General features: G+C 36.1%; 1 protein-coding gene across 1 annotated transcript in view; it reads left to right on the top strand.

The window, feature by feature from the left end:
- LRP1B (LDL receptor related protein 1B) overlaps positions 1-24,424 on the top strand; it is a 1,473,103-nt gene that overhangs the window by 703,402 nt on the left and 745,277 nt on the right. Inside the window, exons 12-15 of the mRNA XM_065880137.1 lie at positions 9,832-10,012; positions 16,809-17,028; positions 18,933-19,122; positions 21,678-21,800. Coding sequence (XP_065736209.1) covers positions 9,832-10,012; positions 16,809-17,028; positions 18,933-19,122; positions 21,678-21,800 — 714 coding nt within the window. The remainder of the gene's footprint in view (positions 1-9,831; positions 10,013-16,808; positions 17,029-18,932; positions 19,123-21,677; positions 21,801-24,424) is intronic.

Raw genomic sequence — 24,424 nt, 5'->3', positions numbered from 1 at the left:
CGTTGTTTTTCTTCTATATAACCCATAATATCCTTGTTATTCCTTTTCTGATATTTGTCATCCCCTGAACACTCTGGGTGTGGCTCCACCTCCAGGCATTTGCATGTGATGCTCCTTGTGTCTGGAACACTCTTCCATCAGATGTCCCCTTGCCTCTCGCCTTTACCTCTTAGAGGACTTTGCTTACAGGCCACCTCTTTAGACCTTGCTGGTCACCTCATCTAAAATTGTGCATCTATGCAAATTTCCCACCCAAATCCTTACTGCCGTTAGCTGGTTACTTTTTCTCCTTTGTACTTATCCTAGGTATATTTTGTTTGTTTATTGTCTTGCTACAAGAATGTAAGCTTCAAGGTGTCAGAGGTTTTTGTTCGTTTGTTCATTGATAGAGCCTTGTTAGAACAGTGCCTGGCATATAGTAGCTATGCAATGAATATTCATTGAATGGATGAATGGGGCCTTTAATTTGGCTGTCATTACTTTAAAAATAGTAATTAAACTGATTAAACAAAACCAAAAATGATGAAGGTTGATTCTTTTTTATTCTAAAATAAGGAGCAGTAAGTTCAATCATTATTATTATTTTTTGATTATCTTAAGTATTTATTGAAATTGCTCTGATAATGAGCTTCCCTGATGACTTTTCAGGAATCTTAAAAAATTTTACATATTCCCATAATTCATTTGAACTTATGTAACATTTTTAATTTTTTAAATGTGATTTTTAGTTAATACATGCAAAATATCCCTGTCTTAAACTTTGCCAGGCTTTCTGAATTAACATCTCATTTTCGTGCACAGCTTCATACCATGTTTTTCTTGCACAGTTGCATATCTACCTTGAATGATTTTATACTATATACTTATTTAGATAAATTATTCTGCACTAATTTTCTTTACGAACTTGCTGCGGAATTGCAAGGATTCATTTAGCATACTCCCCCAAAATTGTTAGAAAATATAGTATTAATATCACTATTTTAACTATCTCCCTTTTTCCTACAGATTATGCTACAGTTAACCTTTGACATCTTCTTTATATGGCAAATAATGTATTTCCAAAACCAGTCATCATTTATTTGATTATATTTTTAAAATTTAATTTTGAACTACTTTTATTTAGTTTGGTAGAAAAATTGCAAAATAGTACAGAGAGGTTTTGATATCCCTCAAATATATCCCACAGTTTTTCCTAATAGTAACATCTTACAGAACAATACCACAATTATCAAAACCAGAAAATTAATGTTGATACAGTTACCACTAAAGACCTTAATCAAATTTCACCGGTTTTTCCATCATGAATTTAGTAGTTATATTTTCTCAGTCTCATGTATTCTGTAACAGCATCTCAGTTTTTCCTTATATTTTATTTTAATATTTAACTTCCCTCATATACACGTTGAATCTCTACATTGTCAGCCATCTAATATATTTTGGTAAGAAATTAAAGCTATAGTTTATTGAGAATAATAATTTTGATTGGAAGGTTGTTAAAGCATCCTTCACTTCAGTAATCTTGTTCATCTCCACTCCCCCTCTTTTACATCCTACTTTTTCCTTCTAATAAATCATCGCTTATGTTAGCTTTCTTTGACTTTTGCTTCTGTTTATAATTTTTCTTTGTACAGTGCTAGGGATCCAACTTTAAAGTAGATAGGTACATTGGAACATGAGTCATATTTCCAGACTTAGTGTATTGACCACTCACTAAAAATGGGTCCTTGTGAATCACTTTACTTTCCAGGGCGTTTTTCATGATTTGTAGGTCTAGACGGAATTTATGATCCTTTAGCTTCCTTTTACCTCTAAAATACTGACGTTAGAACTGGATCCCCGCTTAGTTTTATTACTACATTTTCCCCTGATTCGCTGCTTCAGTTTTGCAAAACTACCTGTGGACCAAAGAAGGGTGTGACTGTACGCATTTTCTTAGATACTTATATGAAGTTTTTGTGAGATAAATTACTATTAAGGACTTGACTTCCTTTATCACATTTACCTATTATCCACACATGAATTTTGCCTATCATTTTCCCCCTGGGTACTAATGAGGGTCTGAAACAAGTATACTTTTGATAATTTAGTATGTTAAGCTAAGCTCCAGGAGGATGGTCAGATGAGTTGACACATTTGTTCTTTGTCATGGTAATTGTAATGAAGACGTATAGCCTCTGACTTTTAAACTCAACTTGAAATCTAATTATCACTATCTTTCACTAAACATGATGCCTAAGCAAAGCATGTGCTACCTTCTTTTCTTTTCAAAGTTCAGTAAAAATTATCAATTGAAGTGATACACCTATTTGAATGTTTAAATGACAAGTGCAAAAATATGAAACATATTAGAAAATATAGCTAACAAAAGTCATTTTTATGAAATTAAATTGTTCAAGTGACTTCTAATAGAGTTGCCTTTTCATCTAATGTGAAAGAGATGGAATAATTTAGTATTAGTGCAATAAGTTTCAAAGTATTCTTTTTTTGTTATAAATTTATTTATTTTTGGCTGCGTTGGGTCTTTGTTGCTGTGCGCGGGCTTTCTCTAGTTGCAGCGAGCGTGGGGCTACTCTTCGTTGCGGTGCGCGGGCTTCTCATTGTGATGGCTTCTCTTGTTGCAGAGCACGGGCTCTAGGCATGTGGGCTTCAGTAGTTGTGGCTTGCAGGCTCAGTAGTTGTGGCTCACGGGCTCTAGAGCGCAGGCTCCGTAGTTGTGGCGCACCGGCTTAGTTGCTCCGCGGCATGTGGGATCTTCCCGGACCAGGGCTCAAACCCATGTCCCCTGCATTGGCAGGTGGATTCTTAACCACTGTGCCACCAGGGAAGTCCAGTTTCAAAGTGTTTTATTTTTATAAATTATAACCTACTTCATAGGACTGAAAGGAATATTCAAGAATATCTGTGATACTTTGCGTTCAGAAGCTGAAGTGATTTTTGCTCTGTTCTCTCACTAAGTAGGCCGAATTGGGTAGTAAAAGGGCATGAACGGAAATTCCTTTCTCTCTCCCTGTTCACAATGAAGACTCATATTTTGCATTCTTTATGAGATGGTTAGTCAGGTATGGCCACAACATGAGACAGTGGAGAGGGTTCAGAAGAACAAAGTTTGTTATATTTACAGGTCCCGGAAACAGAAGGCACAGCACACCACAGAGGACCACGTAGGAGACACACCAGGGTGGTCACAGGGCAATAGACAGAAAGGAAGGGAAACCAGTAGGCCACAGGCTTTACTGGAGTTTCTGTGGGAAAGGCAAGGCAGGGAAAGATAAGCAGTTTAGGATTGTCTAGTCTGAATAATTCCATTGGGCTTTAAACAATAAATCTGGTCGCTGTTGGTGTGGTACCTGGCCCTGGAATGATTAGGCAGAAGAATATTGCCTCCTGCAGAGACCAGGTAGAGGAGGTATGGCTCTGGAGTGCTTAGGTTGCACCTCAAAGGCAAGTTCTTGGCTGTGCCCTTTGCTGTCTTTAGTAATTGGCCATCTCCAGGAGAGGTAGTCTCCCCCCAGCTAGAAAGGCTTTTTAAAGATGTCAAAACATCATAATATGCAGAAAATAAAAACATTAAAAATATTTACAATACAACTGGGATATTATCTAGAAATTTGTCGTGGAATATTGTAAAATGAGCTATATACTCATTCCATAACTGTGGGGACTTTCATAAATTGGAAGCTAGTCTGGCTTGCATGGTGTATATGTTGCAATGTTTCATCTGGAAACAATGAATGTGAAGAGTGCCCTTCTGCCCAGAGCATTCAGCAGAATCATTTCTGGACTGCAAGCATGGCAGTGGTGTATTAGTCAGGGTTCTCTGGAGAAGTAGAACCAATAGGATGTGTACATAAAGAAAGAGAAACAGAGCTATATATTTAAATAATTACCTCACATGATTGTGGAGAACAGCAAGTCCAAAATCTGTGGGGTAGAGTGACAGGCCGTAGACCCAGGGAAAAGTTGATGATATTGCAGCTCGAATCCAAAGACAGTGTAGAAGCCAAATTCCCTCTTCCTTAGGGGATCTCAGTCTACTTTCTCGTAAAGCTTTCAACTCATTGGATGAGATCAACCCACATTATGGAGAGTAATCTGCTCTACTCCAGTTGTACTGATTTAAATGTTAATATCATCTAGTAATACCTTCACAGCAATATCTGAACTGATGTTTAACTGAATGTCTGTGTACCACAGCCTAGCCAAATTGACTCATAAAATTAGTTCATCACACATGGCTAGCTGAACAATATGCTTTAAGATGTGATAGTGTAAACAGAGAATTCCCATAAGGGCAATAGCCTGAAACCCAGAAATGATTTTTATTTATGGTCATATTCATAAATTTCTTACTCTATCTGCATTATTAAAGACATGAATTATGACTTTTTAGGATTTTTTTTCTTGGGAGACACTTCTCCATGGATCCCTCACATTTCTGCATGTCTTAGAGTGAGGCACTATTTGCCTTTTGTTCTGAGGTATCCTAACAAGGATGCTTGCATAGAAGAGAGACTTGGAAGAAGAGGTGGAGTATCCATCAGGTGCAGATAAGCAGGCCTGCTTATTGCCCATTAGAAAATATTTGGGTTTTCTAAATTTGGAATTCTTTTCCTGCAGTGCAATCAACTGTGTGTGAAGGCATCCATATGGGCCCATCCCAGCTGTCCCCAGGGGACTTTGGACTAAAGGGACACCAATCTGCTGATGGCCATGCTGCTTGCTGTGCCATAAGTAATAAAGATTTCTCTATCTGTCCTACAAGTTTTATGTCATCCGCCATCATCCATGAAGCAGTACCAGGCTAACTTCTTAGCTTGAAAGTAGGGTAAAATCTCAGTTCTTAACAGTTCTTGAAATGTTTCATTTCACTCATCACTTTAGATTACTGTATTGGTAACTATGATGCATACTGTGGCACTCTCTTTTTTCTTACATATGTTCATCACTGCATCAAAGATGACATATCCGAATGTCCTAGAGAGACCACCAGTAGCACCCTCTCCCCAAACTGAAACTGAAAACACGCTTTTGATAATAGAAGGAAACCACTGTGTTTTAATATATTAAAATATATATGAACAGATATAATATATCTGTTCATCTGAAAAACAAGACCCTTATATGCACTTTACATATCTCTTTGATGAAAACAGCAAAGTATTTTGTTCTCATTGAGAGTAACTTGTGTATTCACCCTTTCCGACCTAATAAATGAACTGAGGAAGGACTTGGAATGAAAATGAGGATGAGACCATCAGCCTCAGCTAGCCATTGGGGACAGATGATGTAGAAAACTTTAGTCTGGCCAAGTACTCCTGTAACCTTATGAGATAGAAAATTCAGCAGGCAACTTTACTGCCACACTGTTAATTAAAAGAACTTCAACCACACATGTCAGATACATCGCCTCAGGCCTTATTGAAATGCACAAAGAGAATTTGAATTACTTGAACTGTAGGAATATGAGGCAGGAGAGTTGTCCAAGCACTGACTCTGAGGCAAGGTAAGGCATCCCTGGCCCTGGACATATCTACATGCATAGGGCACTTCGAGTTATTTAAGGCATGTGGTCATACTCTGAACTCGTGCAAACACTTTTGGAATACTTCATTCCAACTCAGAAAAATAATGTTCCTACTAAGGATAGAAGAACTTGGATACATTGGAAAAATAGAGGCACTGTGTTTTTATAATGGCAATTATGGGGTGTAATTTCCAGTTAATTCCTTATGATGTTAGTCAAGTTCAGCTGTAAAGCATCAAGACATGCATTAATCTGGAGATCTGGTTTATGCACCTTAAGGAAACTAAGGCCACTGCTCACATCCTTGGCCATATAACTTTTTTTTTTTTAATCTTGGACCCATTTTTAAAAGTTGAAGGTCTTATTTTAAATATAAAAACTTTAATCCTCTTCTGTTTCATAAATGTATAATATCTAAAAATCAGATCTGTAATGATGTTTTCATTTTAGAGATATGTTTTCCAACCTCTGTTTCAAATGCTTGTTTTATCTAATCCTAGATATTAAATTACTTTAAATAATTTTCTGTTTTATTTATTTAATTATTCTCTTTAATTTACATACATTTTATTATCTCTTATTCATCCACATTTCATTAATGGTAGGTATCACTTGTAGGAAATAACAATGCTACCATCAAGAATTTTCCACTTCAGTTAAAAAATCTAGCTTTGATGAGATGTTTTTCTAGAGCACTATTTATATATTCTGTCCATTTATAAAAGTTATTCTTGATGTACTAGAACAATGTTTACAAAGAAAAAGTAATGGAAATTTTGAGTCAAAATAATATGTTAACCTTAAGTATTCACAGAATAAATGAAAAAGTCTGTTTCTAATCTGAATTATATGGATAAATATCTCATTTTTCACTTAAAAAGGAACATATAGACATAATCTTAATCTAAAAAGATTATAGGAAACCATTATTTACTGGAATTTTTCTCTTTTTTTTTTGAAAAGTACAAGCATGTTGAGTTCTTGCCTCTCGATTAATGAAAATGGGTATTTAGTGAAATGTAAGGGAGATTTTTACCAGATTAAAAAAAAAAATCATACTCTGTTTGCTTTTGTTATGTAAAAATAATGATGATGATGTAATGAATATTGATTTTAGAATGTAGAATACTTCAACTCTACCCAAAGGTATCAAAGCAATCTACTTTAACGAACAACTTTCTTGCATTTGATCAGTCATGTGTTTCCTTGAGCTAGTGATTAGTATCTCTGTAGTTACCTATGTTTGTTTGAAAGTTCAGTGCCATAAACCTTCCTATGTTATTGATCACCTAGTTGAAGGGTTTTGGTCATAGAGATCCTAATAGTCAATCTCAGGGAGGCCCCATCCAAACCCTGTTGAGTGAAAAATTAAGTGTACGTAAACCAATGCTCTATATGTCTTAGCGTTTCATCTAAGTCATAAGTTAAAGGAAGATGTCAAATGATATAGAGCCAGAGTATTTTCCTTACCAATGTATATTTGTTGAGAAAGGGATTCATTGATTCTTCAGGCTTTGTCCTACAAGTATAAAAGAGGAAGTTTCTCCATGTCTGGTTAAAGATAGCCTAAAAAAATTCCCAAGTTGCACATAAGACTCATTTTTGAGTTTTTGTTTTTGTTTTCTTTTTAATTTCCATTCATCCACATCCTTTCCAGAACAGAAAAACAAAACAAAGCGCGCGCACACACACGCACACACACACACGCACACACACACACACACACACATACACACACACACAAATAATATTAAAAAACATTCTAGGCTAATTGATTCATTGCTGTCTCAATAGATAGGTAGCTAAAGAGAAGATTATAATAATAATGAAACTATTAGTAATAATATTCATAGCAACATTTATGTAGTATTTATTATGTGCCAAACATTATTTTTAAGAGTTTTATATATTCATTTAATCCTCAAAACAATCCTATGAGTTAAGCAGTATCATTACATCAATCTTAAAGATCAGGTGTAACTCGCTCAGGGTTACAGAGCCTAGGAAGTGTGGTTTTAGAACTTGTGATCCTAATCACTACTTCATGCTATTCAAACATTTCATTTTTCAAAGACAAAACAAATGAACCAATTAGAGACAGGATCCTCCCAAGTTCTGCTTTTTAGAATTCCATTCCATCCCACTCTATTTATTCACAACTGACTCTACATATCGTATTTCTAATTAACTTTGGCCACCAGTCAAAATGTAAGGAAATATTAATGAAAAATTCCTTTAAAAGAGAAAAATGTAAGGTCTATTCCTATCAAAAGAGCCAGGATTTATATATGTATGTATGTATATAAATTATTTTTAATCCTGATGAATTTATAAAAACTAACATGTTGAGAATTTACAATGTTACAGGCAGTATGCTAAGTATTTTACATGCAGTAGCTAATTTACCTCGTTTACTTATCCTACAGTGTAGCTGCTATTATTGTCATCACTTTTTTTTTTTTTTTTTTTTTGCGGTACACGGGCCTCTCACTGTTGTGGCCTCTCCCGTTGCGGAGCATAGGCTCTGGACGCACAGGCTCAGCGGCCATGGCTCACGGGCCCAGCCGCTCCGCGGCATGTGGGATCTTCCCGGACCGGGACACGAACCCGTGTCCCCTGCATCAGCAGGTGGACTCTCAACCACTGCGCCACCAGGGAAGCCCCTTTCATCACTTTTTAAATGGAGAAATTAAGGATCAGAGTGACTGAGTTACTTACCCAAGTGTCCGAAACAAAATTTCAATCAAATAATACTACAGCTGCTTCATATGAAAAAGAAAAAAGTATTAAGTCAGATGTGAAAAGGGAATGTTTTAGAAATGAGAAGATTATTGAGGAAGAAAGTTTCCATGCTGGGTTAGATTTCAGATGTCATATAACTTTTGAAGACCAAAAACAAGACAAAAACCAGCCACAGACGATGATAAATAGAAAAGAGTAAATAGCTACTCTTTTTCCATTATGCCAGAGCAGGAAAGTGCTCAGTAAAATTAAGTGTCAATAAAGCAAAGAGAAAAATGAAACTTTTTTCTAAGCATAGGCACAATTAACCTGTGAAAATTGCTCATACTGGTTGGTAATGAAGCAGATAGCTTAGTGAAATTGAGAACATATCTGATTCACTATAATCAGATTTTCAGTTAGATCAAATCACACACTATATTAGTCATCCTGAGTTAGGGCACATGCTGATTAACAGAAAGGGTCACAAAAGAAAATTTTATTTTTTCCAAGGCCAGAGGGCCATGATTAAAGAATATGATAATAGTCAATGTTTATGACATCTGCGTATGAGGGAAAATGTCATGTAGATTTCCCAGTAGTGTGTGAATGCTCATCTCTGTCTCTGATGTACTACTACCTGTTGTGTCCAGTAAGTGCCAGTTCTCTACCTCACACCCAGGAGGAAAAGAGACAAAGGCTTTCCTGGTTTTGAAAGAAGAGAAGTTCACAGTAATTTCTCGTGCAATAGAGGGGTAGAAGTATATTTAGGATGTTGTGTACAGTTTGGAGGATGGTTTACCGGATGGCAAAAAGTGAGGAAAAGACTCACCATAGGAACAGTGCAGTTATAAAGATCTCTACGTTGGGGATCCTCTGATTTGGATTTTATCCCTATTCTACCACTGCTTATGTGGTAATAAACTATAAGCCTTCATTCTTAAGTGTTAGAGTTTCCCTTTCTGTAAAGAGTTGAATTAGGGGAGCTCATATGATTATATATTTGAATTATAACTGCCTGTATCTTAGAGGAGCCTGTAATAGCATCCTTTTTAAAGTAAGTCTAGAATATACAGAAATATTTTAGTGTTTCTTTGAGATTCACTGTTCATGCAGTTCCATGATAAAAGCCTAGTCTGGGCTTTCAAAGATGTGCTTCTGCTGGACCTGTTCAACTCTTGGCAAAAGGGCCTTCACATTATTTTGGTTATTCAGATTACATATTACATGTTTGAACATGCTTACTTTTTGAACGTATTACTAGATCATGTTATTTGATTTTTCTTTTGAACAATCTATGAGACTATTTTTACTCTGAGAACTTATCTTTTACCCTTTCGTTTTCTCATCACTTATATTTTCCTGTTTTTCTGCAGATCACTGTTTCAAATAAAATATCTCAAGAGAGGGCCTGGCATTCAAAACAAAATTGAAAAATATTCTATGGAATGATATTTGCAAAAATCACTATAAAGAATTTATAGATCAGAATGTATTCCTTTTAAAATTATACTTTTTATTAAGTAGAAGGTAAGTAGTGGACACTAATGAAAAATTGCTTTCTTTCTTGTTTTTGCTTTTTGCAGATCTGGATAATGTGGAGGGCATTGCTGTGGACTGGATTGGAAATAACCTTTACTGGACAAATGATGGCCATAGGAAGACCATTAACGTGGCTAGGCTGGAAAAGGCTTCTCAGAGTCGGAAGACTCTCTTAGAGGGAGAAATGTCCCATCCCAGAGGGATTGTGGTGGATCCTGTTAATGGGTATGCAATATTTGATCAGTTTTATATAAGGAAAATTATATTAGATAAATTTGGTTTTTACGTATTTAGTATTAGTAAGTTTTATTCACACATTGTATTCACACATGAATGGCCTCACTGGGAAAAGTTGCTCATTTAATGATTATCTCTCCTAGAGAATGTGCTAAAAAAACATGTCAAGATTGAACTGAAATAAACAGATTATTTGTATAGAGAATATATTTACTTGGTTTATTCAGACAAGCACCGTAATTCTCCATTTTAGACAGCCTGACACTAAGATAAATAATCAATTCAACCAGCAAATCAATCAATTTAATTTTTTAAATTAAAGGTTATTGAAGTTTAAAGTATTCAAAAAATAGCAAGTTTCCATTTTTTGTACATTTATTGTGGGCCAGGCATTTTGTTAAATAAATTACCATGATCTATGTTGTGATTCTGCACAATAATACTTTGAATTAGTTGCTGTTCTCATTCTTGTTTTACAAAGAAGAAATTTGTAATGGACCTGCAAAAGACAATTTGATTATTAGAGCCTGGATAGATATTTAAATCCAAGCAACCTGTCTCCAAGACTTTACTCAGAGCCACTATACTCCACTACTTTTATTATTTTTTTAACATCTTTATTGGAGTATAATTGCTTTACAATGGGTGTGTCAGTTTCTGCTTTATAACAAAGTGAATCAGCTATACATATACATATGTCCCCATATCTCTTCCCTCTTGCGTCTCCCTCCCTCCCACCCTCCCTATCCCACCCCTCTAGGTGGTCACAAAGCACCGAGCTGATCTCCCTGTGCTATGCGGCTGCTCACCACTAGCTATCTATTTTATGTTTGGTAGTGTATGTATGTTCATGCCACTCTCCACTACTTTTTATTAGTCTAGGTTGGTAACTCTGTATTTTTGGACATAACCATAGTTTCCATATAGTGACATCATTTTATAGTATGTGTTACTTGTTTCAGGATGGATTATTTTGTGCAATTTTTGAGAATATGTTTTCCTTTGATTTTTATTCATAGCTATTACCTGAACACAAGCAACAATGTGCATATAGAAATATTAAAGAAATGTGAAAATTCCTAATAGAATCTCAGAATTAAATGAGTGGATTGCGTTTTCTACATGTACAGTTGTTGTATGTGGTTTTTATCCCCCCCCATGGCTTATATTTCACTGTTTCAAAATGGCACCACAAAATTAATATTTTTATACCTTACTATTACATACAAAAATAATACTTAAGTGAATAAGAAGCACATGACTCCCTTATAAACTGAGATCACCAGATTGCAGTTCCTAAAATTGGTTGTATTGAGAATAGCTCCAAATACAATCGGTGCTTCTTTCCAGGCTGACCTAATCAGTGGATGAATTCATTGCATGTTTTTTGTAAGGCATAATTATAAAGTAATTTTAGTGATTTTATGTGTGGATTCTTTAAATTTCTATTTTATTCCTGGACTTTTAAACCAAGTCATCTATTTGACCTTTAAACCAAGGCAATCTTAATTTTTAGAGAAAATATTTATTCCATGCTGTCTAAACCTCCTTGAAGCAAGATATTTCAAATATATCTTAAAGCAACATCTTCCTTCTCAGTATTCTGTTAGAGGAAGATATTTTCCGATGGCGTCGAAGGGTCTTTGAGGTGCTTGGGGAGATGACATCAATGTGCAGGTCATAGAATTAGATGATTTAGAAGAAAATTTAGGGGCCTCTAGACCCATCTCTCTCTTCAAATTCAGGAATCCACTTCAACACTTCCCTAAGAGGCAGGCATCCAATTTAGATCTGAAATCCATAGCATCTACATAGTTCAAAGTATCTGGAGACAAATCTGATTGATAGGACATTTTTTCTTTTCAGTAAGGCAGTAAGTGCATCCCTATAGTACGTATCTCCCAACTAATCCTATATTTGCCTCTGATGTTGCAAAGAACGACTCTTCTACTTCTTCCATCAGACAGATTTTTAAATATTATAGAATACTGCTATTATGCACCAACCTGAAAAAAAAAACTCATGTGTGTATGTATATATGTGGATATGTGTGTGTAGGTATATGTATATACACATGTGTATATATGAATATATACACGTATTTTCCCCTAACAGTATACAATGCCCAGAGCTCTGATTATGTATACAGTGGTTAACAAAGCAGGCATAGCCTTTACCCTCATGAAGCATCTTGTGTCATCTGAAAAGTAGGGAATGGGCAGATGCATCAATAAATAAGTACCAAATGAGCAACGAATGTAATTTCTAGCGACCAAAGTGATGGAGTCAAACAAACAGGTTGATGTGAAGGTCACTAACAGAAACCTATTTAAATAGGCTTGCTGCAAGGCCTCTTTAAGGGGGCATCATTTAAGCTGAGACTTAATTGTAAAGAAGGAACCAGCCATGGAGAGTGAGGAAAAGATTTCAGATAAAGAAAATGGAACAACTGAAATCTTAAGTTGGGCAAAAGCTTTACTGTCAGAGGAACTGAAATGAAGACGGGCTGGATTATCGATGGCAAATGGGAAAGTGACTGAGGATGCAATTGGAAAGGAGAGCAGGGCCTTGCCCACTACCATGAGAGATATGTACTTTGTCTTCAGTGTAAATGTAAAATAGAGAATTGATATAGTCAGATTTATATTAAAAAACAATAACAACAACTAATCTTAATATTCTGTAGAGAATGGATTGGAAGACAGTAGAAGTAGAAATGGAACCATGTGAATTTAATTGTCCAAATAATCATTTGACACTAATATAAGTTTTTGAAAAGTGAAGAAGAAAGTTTAGTTTGGAAAACTCCATTTAAAATAGCGTAATATAACTTTAATCAAAACATTTTTGTAAAAACCTGGTTCATTTACATTTTTCTACCATAATACCTTTTTGCAGCTGTACACAGGAGAGCATCACAGATTTTCTCTGCCATAATAGCCTGTTAACAAAAAGTACTCTTCAGAGGTATGGTTTTATCAAAAGCGTCATAACCAATTATAGAAATCAGTAAAGGGATAATTTTTCATTTATTTATTTATTAAAATATATTATTGAGTGACTACCATATAGATCAATAAAAATCAGTAAGACAGTGATTGTCTTCAAGTTTATAATCTGGTGTGCTTGGTGTACACACACACACACACACACACAGCACACACACACACACACTTTACCTGTAAAATAAAATAGAATGAAATACATGCTTTTCGGGAATTCACTGAGGGTTTTAATTCAGAGTTGAACTTTAGAGGATGGATAGATTTCCAAATGAATAGGGTCCCAGGGGACTCTATCGGGATGTGCAGTCATAAGGTTAGTCACTGTACTCTGAAGGGACACTATGAGTAATTGTTAGAGGCTAGGAAGCTAATGGCAGTTTTGAGGTGGGATGAGTTCATTAAGGCTAGAGCAGGGGACATTCTAAGGAACATAGCGGGAGGTGAGACTAAAAATATATAGAAATCTTCAATGTTGTAAGTAAAAGTTTTGACTTATTTTGCTGACATCAGAGTAACTAGAAGGTTTTGAGGATAAAAATCACATTTTTCAGTTCATGATTTAGGAAAAGTGAAAGCCATATGATAGCTCTATGAAAGACAGTCCGTTGGGAGTTCTCTTTGAAAAGTGATGAAAGACTGTAGCATTTGTAATAGCAACAGAAAAGTGGGAACTGAGACAACAGACAGGAAAGAATAGGATTGGCAGGCCTCAAAAATTGTTGAAATGGGGCTTCCCTGGTGGCGCAGTGGTTGAGAGTCCGCCTGCCGATGCAGGGGACACGGGTTCGTGCCCCGGTCCGGGAAGATCCCACATGCCGCGGAGCGGCTGGGCCCGTGAGCCACGGACGCTGAGCCTGCGCATCTGGAGCCTGTGCTCCGAGCGAGAGAGGCCACAACAGTGAGAGGCCCGCGTACCGCAAAAAAAAAAAAATGTTGAAATGGGGGTAAACCTGGAGGAGGAGGAATCAATTATGATAGACTACTCCTCAAGGTGATAGCTACAGATGAACTCCCTCCTTTGCAATCATTTCAAATCTCATAATTTACATCAATAACTTAGAAACCTACAGCTCCAGTTCTGATTTCTCAAAACATTATCTCCAAGAAAAGATGAGTCCAAAGCTAAGTGCGTATTTCCCTCCAAACAGGATTTTCTATATCCCTCTCAATTAAAAGTACCACATCCTCTAGTTAACAGCTAGACATTCTGTCATCAACTCAATCAAGTTTTTTAAAAGTTATTTCACTTCCATGGCAGAAAATCTTAAGGATTTAAAAATTTCTGGGATTGACCCGCCAGATAATACAGTTTAATTTGGGGGCATGATTAATATCAACAAAGCCAAGCTTAGTGCTACAGAGTACAAATATGAACGATAAATATTCCCTGCCCTTAATTATTTGAATTTTTAATTGGAATTACCAGACATGCAACACCATCAAATTCAATACATGGCATAAATGCAATAAATTCTCTAAAATAACTAACAACTATCACTAGGAAACAAAAGAATGAGCTAATTTTGACAGAAAAGCTAGGGGCAGACTTCATTGAGAAATTGTATTTGAACAGGGCTTGAAAAATAGAGGTACAATTTTTTTTGTCATAGTAGAAGACCAGCTTAACCTAATTTTTATTTGATGACTACCCCAGGTCCCACCTACAAAAATATTTATGTTTTCTCCTGCTTATTTTATAGGTTGCATTTCCTATTTTGTATGTTTATGAATCATCATATTTGATAATAATTATAAGGCTTTCACAATATATCGATAACTTTTAATCAGCTGAGTAGATGATCACGTATCTGGTCTCCATCAGATTGGCATCACTTATTTAAAATTTGTTTTTCTTATATTTTGTTTGACTAAAAATAGTCTCAGGTAGTGGATTGGATCACAAACAAGTCTGTCTTCAAATAACAACACAATATAAAATATGTTTAGAATATCCAGAATTATCTCCTGTGGTGTGTGTGTTTGCGTGGACATACATGTGTGATTCAGGTTAAGAGAGTCACAGAAAAAAAGTGTTACTATTATCAAGAGGAAAAGCTGGAGGGAAAGATAATTTCAATTTAACAAGTTATAAATTAGCAACAGCAATACAACTGCATTGATTAACTGTATTTAAGATTTCAGAAACGGTATCAAGAGAGATGAAAAAGTTGTTATTTCTCTTTACATAGCTGATTTATATAATTGAAGTAGTTTTGCCTCACTAGCACAGTTTTAGAGCAAATGGAATGAATCTTCTGTTTATTCTTAATTTGTCCCAGTAATAAACCCACTTGAAGAACAGGAATGATACAAGATAAGCATAGTACCATGTTTATTTCTAGGATTAGAATGTATTCGGACTTATTAAAATTCACCAATCTAAATATACTTCCTCAAGTCTAAAAAGGCATATCAACATAATTGTAAACTGTTAAGAGAATTTAAAAAGAGCTTAATTGGCATGAAAGAATGGCTGGTGTGTCACCTCCTCAGCTGTCCCAAATCTGCCTGTTTGGATCCCAGTAGGATTTTTTTTTTTTTTGCGGTACACAGGCCTCCCACTGCTGTGGCCTCTCCCGTTGCGGCGGAGCACAGGCTCCGTACGCGCAGGCTCAGCGGCCATGGCTCATGGGCCCAGCCGCTCCACGGCATGTGGGATCTTCCCGGACCGGGGCACGAACCCGTGTCCCTTGCATCGGCAGGCGGACCCTCAACCACTGCGCCACCAGGGAAGCCCCAGGTCACAGTAGGATTTTTAGTCATGGATACAGATTTGTCCCAGATTACCTCAGAAATTCTTTAGGGTCCATAACAGATGGGAGGCAGAGGATCTAATAAGGGTACTTCCAGGGTTAGCAGCTTAGAAAACTTTGAAGCTTTGTAAAGTCATGTATGAGGTGACTGAATTAAAGCCTACACTTCAGTTAGTAACTCAGGAACTTTCACATGACCCTAGGACAACACATGTGGAGGGTTTTAACCTTATTCATGAGGCAGTTGGAACGTTAGCTCAAGGCCCCTTCTTCCACTGTTATAGCTTACACAAAAGATTTGTTTTTAAAGGCAGATGCTTTTGTTTGAGACAGAAATTAAAGCTCAAAATCTCAAGGTCAGTCAACCTACTGTTGTTAAACTTATGTGCGGCTCAATCATCTTCTGTGGGTTTTAAAGGTAATAATAAAGCAGCAATAAAGCATAGATAATTTGCATCAGGAAGACAAATTAGACCTGGCCAAACAAACCCAGTGTGACTGTGCCCTTTAGAACAGAGAAAATCCAACTGCCTGCCTTTAAAAAAATAAATAAATAACTCATATGAGATGAACTAAAGTCTGGAGTAGATCATTAACTGTGCTCTCATTCTCATGCCAGTTCATCTGCCTTTTAAACACATAATTGATTATATGTTTTATCAAGTGGACATTTAAAAATAGTCATGCCTCAAGAATCATTTCCCAAACTTTTGGTACCAGCACCAAAGAAAATCAGGATTTGGCACTTGCTGTTAGGTTAATTAATAAACAAGGCCAGTAAGTGCCGTAGTGGTGGTCGTGGGTTTTCTGAAATGTGTCTAATTGGCTCCACTCAGGGAAGGTGAGAACAAATCTCACCTTCCCTGAGTACTTCGCAGCTGCCTCCTCCGGGCAGATCAGCATTTAGGTAGGAGAACAAATCAGAACGTAACTGCATTTTATGGAGGCACCAAATCTGAGGAAGTGTCTGTCTATATGGTGGCTGGTTGAAATGACACGCGTGCGCTCTTGTTTTTAATGTCTTAGTTGGATGTATTGGACAGACTGGGAGGAAGATGAAATAGATGACAGCGTGGGAAGGATTGAGAAGGCCTGGATGGATGGCTTCAGTCGGCAGATTTTTGTGACTTCAAAGATGCTGTGGCCAAACGGCTTAACTCTGGACTTTCACACCCACACATTATACTGGTGTGATGCCTATTATGATCATATTGAAAAAGTGTTTTTGAATGGAACTCACAGGAAGGTAAAAGACAAATGCTGCTGTTTTAACCCACAGGCTTCTGTCACAGAGCCTTGTTGTGTTGTGTTAAAAATACTTTCAAGTTTATTTTTACCCCTCTGAGGTGGCTGCCAGTAGTCTCTGTGGGGTGGCTGAAAGGGGGCTGAGCATTAAGCAGTGCAGCTGGTACTTGCCTCCGGGAGACCAGGCCCAGCTCACTGTGGCATGCCAGCATTTGTGGGACTTTTCAGAGAAGCTCTCAGCATATCAGAGCTGTTTGAAAATGCAGTTTTTCTACATTATTGATGTTTGCTAGGACCAAGCACTCCAACTCGGTTCAAATATCTTCAATATTTGCACCTGAAATGTAACCTATGTATTATGACAAAGTAATTAGAATTCATTTATTCAAATAAAGAACTTCATGACATTGGAACTAAAACACAAGAGTGGGTTGAACTTCAAGCCTATGGGTGTGAATAAATATCAACATCTTCTTGCCTCTTTTGGTAGAATCGTTGCAAGATGATTTTGCAGTTCTTCAGTGAGATCGAGGATGAAGTTGACTGTGTTGGCAAAATGTCACCTCTGTATTCTGTCTTATAATCACCTAAGCACATATAACATTATGAACTGGCTTCGACTGTTTAGTTAAATGATATTTAGAAAAATGGAATATTAGGAATTACCAAAATGCTTCCTTTGACAATACACTTTCTTCTTTTTTGGAAAGGAAGATTGCACAATTGGCCAAGCCCATTTATTAAGTATTCTCTTTGAGAAATACAATGTACTAATCAGTTAAGACCATTTCAATCATTGGTTAACTGTAAGAGTACTTAAATGTCTTTCCCCAAATAAATAAAATTGATTTACTTTTAACCTAATGTCACATACTTAAGAGGTGTTAAAAAGTACTTATGATCCCTTTGAAGATGTTGATATGTACACAATATACATAGCACTTTATTAGCCAGCATATTTTAGCCTACATGGAAGTGAGCAAAGAAAAATAATAAACTGTCTCAATTATTCAACATATGAAAATTTGGTATGAAGAGTTCAGATAAAAGGAGCAAAATTTCAGTTTTTAACCCTATATTATTTGGATAACTTGCACAATCCTCTCATATTAGATGAATTGAGTCCAAAAGGCTATTTCATATTGTATACAGTATCATTTTATAAATTGTGAAAGATGAAAAAGTATTATTATTATGGGAGGTATGATTCCTATTCTCTTCTACAGCCTTACATGCAAAACAGAACTTATCACAGGATTGCTCCACTGTGTAGTTTAAACAACCACAAAATACACGGGAATGTAAAGAATATGTCAAGACAAGCGGAATTAAAATTAGCCAGGAGTCTTGTATATCTGTTTACTACCCATAAATGTTTCTATGTTCAAAATTAAAATTTTACCTTCCTCCCTGTCATCACCTAGATTTCTTCAATTTGCATTAATCCAACTGAATAGAGGGATTCCTTCCACTCCCAGTGTTGTTAGACCATGCTGTATCCCTTGGCTATTGGATGAGCAATACTGCAATATACATAATGCCACTAATTACTCAGATCAATTTCTGTGCCAGAATATGATACCGGAATATCATAAAGAAAAGAGATAGGGAAGAGTATCAGGCAAGGTCATTTTAATGTTTGCATTTCTTGACCATATATGTAATGCCATGTATGAGAGAATTGAAATGGATGAAATGTAAATGGTCTCCTTCAAATAACATGTCCTAAAAACAAAAAAATATGCTCACATTGTGAAATCCATTTTTCAAATACACTGAAAGAAACTGTAAGTTATTAGTTAGATCGTTATCTGTTCTACTTATTTGAATATCAGCTTCTCTAAATATTTGGTTATGTTTCTAAAGGTCAGGTCTGATTTTTCGCAATGTGTTTATATTTTACAGATTGTTTACAGTGGGAAAGAGTTGAACCATCCTTTTGGACTGTCGCATCATGGGAATTATGTGTTCTGGACTGATTATATGAATGGTTCCATTTTTCAACTAGATTTGATAACAAGTGAGGTGACATTACTGAGGCGTGAAAGACCACCCCTGTTTGGACTTCAGATTTATGATCCTCAAAAGCAACAAGGTATTAAAAACCAGATAAAATTGCTTCTGAGTTTCACATATAATAATATTTCAAGAGGTTGCATAAAGACTTTTATTTTGACAGTGTTGCTGAAGTTTTCTGATAAAAGGTGTCTAGTCACTCCAAAGTCACTCAAATCTTAGACTTTGTTACCATAAAAATTTATTATTTATTGTTCAAAATATCCTGAGTGAGTAACTCTGGGAATTCTATTTGAGTGAAGTTCAAGGTTTTCTCCAAATACTTCCTTTTCATGTCATCTTCACTGAAAAAGGCCGTCATTTAAAGTAAAAAATCCTCAATGTTTTCAAAGCGTCAGTATTGTGAGCAGTGGAAAAACTTTCAGTGTGGAAGGAACATTACGGGAAAATGTTAAAAAATACATTATACAAGGAAAATAGTATTTTTTAAAGTATCTTAGTATATTTATCTGATTAATTTCATATACATTTAAGGAACATTTAATTATTTTAGATGTTATAAAAGTGAAATAATCTACCATGATATTCATGTCTTATTAAAATCAGATAATATTCTTGTATCTTTTTATCTACATGAGTTATTAATATTTATTAGGCCATCCACAAACAGCATGACTCAGAACTTAGGTACCAAACAAGCAAAAACGTTTCATAAATTATGTGGTAGATTTTTGGTTATGAATCTAAATAGTCACCGTTCCTCTTTTTAATACGGATATCCTTGTGAAAATTTAATGAACATTAAATTTTTTCAGTGTGTATGTTGGCAGTAGGAAGTTACCTAACAACAAGAGTTTTTTTGAAGATATTTTGGCTTAATCAGAGATTTGTAAAGCACACTATCTTATTCAAGGGCTTCACTTTTTTCTACTGTATTGAAATTGCCTCACTGGGATAGAAATGCAATTTTATAAAATAATGGAAGTACATAAACTAAGAAGTTTCAATAGCTAATAAAAGATAAAATTGTCTTCAAAAAGAATAAAAATTGGGCTTCCCTGGTGGCACAGTGGTTGAGAGTCCGCCTGCCGATGCAGGGGACACGGATTCGTGCCCCGGTCCGGGAAGATCCCACATGCCGCGGAGCGGCTGGGCCCGTGAGCCATGGCCGCTGAGCCTGCGCATCCGGAGCCTGTGCTCCGCAACGGGAGAGGCCGCAACAGTGAGAGGCCCGCGTACCGCAAAAAAAAAAAAAAAAAAAAAAAAGAATAAAAATTAATTATTTGAGATGGTATAAGTTATAGTTGTGGACAAGAAATGAAGAATAGAGGCAGTTGCCTGGATAGATCAAATGGTAATATTTTCTGTTCACGTCAGCTGCCCCACCACAATTGTAGTTTCTCTACGATGAACTGGAGACAACATTATGAACAGCAACAACCCTCCTCACCTGCAGCAGGCTCTTGTTTGCAGGACTGCTGTTCTCTCTAATTTTATGGTCACTAGTTTTCTGGATTTCATTATACTAATCAGTATACAGTCACATTTCCTGTTTCCATTTTCTTTAAAAATTGCTCCTCTTGAATGTCGTCGCTGAACTCCCCTCTGCCAAATTGCAGGACATTTTCAGTCTTCATGTTCTTTAAAATTCTAGTTGCTTTAAAGAGTTCATTGATTAAATGCAACACATGGGATGAGAAATGCCTTGACTTACTGTAAAATGGACTTGCCCTTGGATACAAGTCCTAACATTTTCTTCTTCTGAAAATCAGGACCTGAAAATATACTTTCTTCCTTGCCTTTCCAAATTGTAGGAATAAATGGCATCCAAATGGTGACTACCTAAATTTTATTTACTTTTACCTACACCTTTATAAAACAGATTCTCCAGCCTCTTCAAAAATTTACCTCAGTTTTATCTGAGTGTCCAGGAGTGTCTCACATATGTTCATGAATAACACCTTTATGAATTTTCCCTCAGGCCTACTTTACTGATAGCAACTGCCTGCCTTATCAGTGCCTCTGCTGTTTAGGTCCACTGGGACAACACGTTACCCTTGTGTACTGTACACTCTCGTGGAACCAGCAAGCCTGCTCATTTTTCAGGCTTCACAGATAGCCTGCATTCCTTGTATTCCTCAATGCACTCACATGCCAATGTACTCCTTGCAGAAGAGGAAGGAAAATCCCACCCGTTTCCCCAGTGTTTGCTTTCTGTTGACTTCGGATCCAAAGGCACATTCCAAGTGCCGGTGGTCTACTTTCTAAAGAGCTCAAACTTGCATACACTGGGCCCATTCTAGGAAATTGTCCTGGACAGACACCATTCTGTCCACTTTATCCTTTTGTCTCCTGTTACCTCTCTGCACACAAACCTCTATCTCTTCTAACCAACTTGTAAATTCCTCTTATCTACCAATGCATCATATATTTTCAAACATTTTTAAATCTCATTTAGGATTCAGCAGGAATCCTTATTACATTAATAAATAGGTATTATTTGTGGTATATGTGTGTGTGTGTGTGTGTACATTTTTACGCCATGTACATCTCCTGGAAGGAACATGGGCCTGAACCAGCTAACCTTGTATGCAATCAGAGTTCTCTGACATATTTTCTTCCCTCCTCTTGCAGGTGACAACATGTGCCGAGTAAATAATGGAGGCTGTAGTACATTGTGCTTGGCCATTCCAGGAGGCCGAGTATGTGCTTGTGCTGATAATCAACTTTTAGATGAAAATGGGACCACTTGCACATGTAAGTGTCTTTTCATGTTACACTCATTGTTTATAGGTGTCTTTCTGAGGTACAGAAGCAGATGAAACCAAAGGAATTAAAATGAAACTTGAAAAGAGAAACTCAGGTAATGACTTAGGTATAATTCTTTTTAGACTATAAATAATCAATGGAATTAATATCTAATACACAGATGAATAATGATAATGATGAAGTTTAGCTGAGTATCCTGTCACTGCTCCATCTAGTTTAGTGAAAATTATAAATAAGTATGTGCCACAGAAGAAAATATTTCTTGAAATTAAGGAACCTCACCATCAGTAGTTGTAAGTAAAAATGCATAGTTCTTGGTTACATAGATATTTATTACTTTAAATAGCACAGTAGGGCTTCCCTGGTGGCACAGTGGTTGAGAGACCGCCTGCCGATGCAGGGGACACGGGTTCGTGCCCCGGTCCGGGAGGATCCCACATGCTGCGGAGCGGCTGGGCCTGTGAGCCGTGGCCGCTGGGCCTGTGCGTCCGAGCCTGTGCTCCGCAGCGGGAGAGGCCACAGCAGTGAGAGGCCCGCGTACCGCAAAAAAAAAAAAAAAAAAAAAAAAAAAAAATAGCACAGTAAGCTCAGTTATTTATACTTGGTGGTGAATAGCAAGAAAGGAGGCAAAAAGAGACTTCCGGGGAATTTCTACACTTTATCAAAATAGAGAACTAACTGAATTGCTTGACCTGGATTAAAAGCACTTTATTAACTTTTGCTGACCTTCTTCAGTTTACTTCATCTTGCTTTTCCAATGTAACCCTTTTGAAACTTGTCCTGTCTACACACATCATGTCCTTTAAGCACAATGACAGCAACGATGCCATGCATATATTGAGTGCAATACAAATATTTCTGGAATGACTTAATCTTGAATTGTGTGTTACTCATGATTCTCCAGAGAAACAGAATCAATAAGATATACACATACAGAGACAGAGAAGATTTTTTTTTTTGGCTCTTGCCATTATGGAGGCTGACAGTCCCAAGATCTGCAGTCAGCAGGCTGGAATCTCAGGAGTACCATTGGTGTAGTTCCAACCTGAATGCTGGTAGGCCTGAGACCCAAGAAGAGCCAGTGTTTCAGTTTGAGTCCAAAGTCAGGAAAACCAAAACCAAAACGTCACAGTTCAAGCAATCAGGTAGGAAGAATTCCTGTTACTTGCAGGAAAGTAGGCCTTTTTTTCTATTCAGCTGATTGGATGAGGGCCTCTCACATTAGGAAGGGCAGTCTGCTTTAATTTGGTCTACTGATTCAAATGTTAGTCTCATCAAAAACACTCTTACAGACACAACAGAGTAATGTTTGACACAAGTCTGGGCACTCTGTCTCCTAGTCAAGTTGACACATAAAATTACCATCACAAACTGTTGAATAAGTATTTCATGTATTTCTCCATTAGTTATAATGATGTCTCTGGGAGGCAGAAGAAGAAATAAGTGTAACAAAGAAGACTTCAGCTTATCTGTGATGTCTTATTTCTTTTAGAGGAGAAAAGATGTGGATAAAAAATTTTTTAAATGTGGATTTCTAAAGCTGATTTAATAAATAGTAACATTTGAGAAATATAAAAACATTAATGAAAAATCTATTTATAATGCCATTATTCAACAATAAGCTTCTAGGACATTTTCATGGGGATCCTTATAATTATATATCATAGAAGTTATTATTTTTTCTACTACTAATAATAATCATAGTTAACATTTATTGAATTCTTATACTGGATGTGGCATTTAAAAAAAAAGGTTCATGATTCTCATTAGTCCTTACAATAATCATATAAGGAAGATACTATTACTATCTCATTTTATGATTTAAAATTTAGACTGAGAGGTTAATAACTTTTAGAAGGTCATGTAATTAGTATGTAGAACATCTGGAATTTAGATCCTAAATTATTTCATTTTGGTTATTGAACTCTTAATTATGTTGTACTTTACAAATTTTGGATCATACTAATATAAATTATTTTGTCCCTTATTTTACTTAATATGAGCATAAGCATTTTACCATGTAACTAAATGTTTTTTGTAAATATGATTTTTAATGACTGCTTTTTAAGCTATTTGTCATCTTTTCCTACTTGATGTACGGCATTATTTCTGATACATTATTATATATTATTTGTGTGTTACTGTACTGTTTGTGATTCCTTCTGTATTTGACCGTATTGTCCATGGTTAGTTTGTTATATCTTCTCATCTTCTTTAAGCCTTTGGAATAATATCACCAATTAAGTTCTATTTCTATAATTTTGAGTTTCAACTATTTGAGATGAGGACTTTGGCTTCCTTCATTCTATTCTCTTCATCTTCCTTAATTTCAGTCCTTATTATAATTTAGGATTTCTGACAAGGAATATTATTTTGAATTATCAAACAGTAAGTCTCTTTAAAGATGTTTTAACATTTATAGATTTTTGATCAACTTTACAATATTTTCTTTTAGACCTGGATCAGTGCTTCACTAGTTGTATTGGTTAGTACTCAAACTTTTAGTTCTTCATTGTTTATTAATTTTCACTGATGTGTAGGATAGATGGAGTATAATTTGAAATAACTTCTTCAAGATGACTACAAAAAATGTATATTGTAGAGTTCTGTAT

This window comes from Phocoena phocoena, chromosome 7 (genome assembly GCF_963924675.1).
Source record: "Phocoena phocoena chromosome 7, mPhoPho1.1, whole genome shotgun sequence".
Lineage (NCBI taxonomy): Eukaryota > Metazoa > Chordata > Mammalia > Artiodactyla > Phocoenidae > Phocoena > Phocoena phocoena.
The sequence above is the reverse complement of the archived record's forward strand: the minus strand, read 5'-3'. Positions and strand labels throughout refer to the sequence as shown.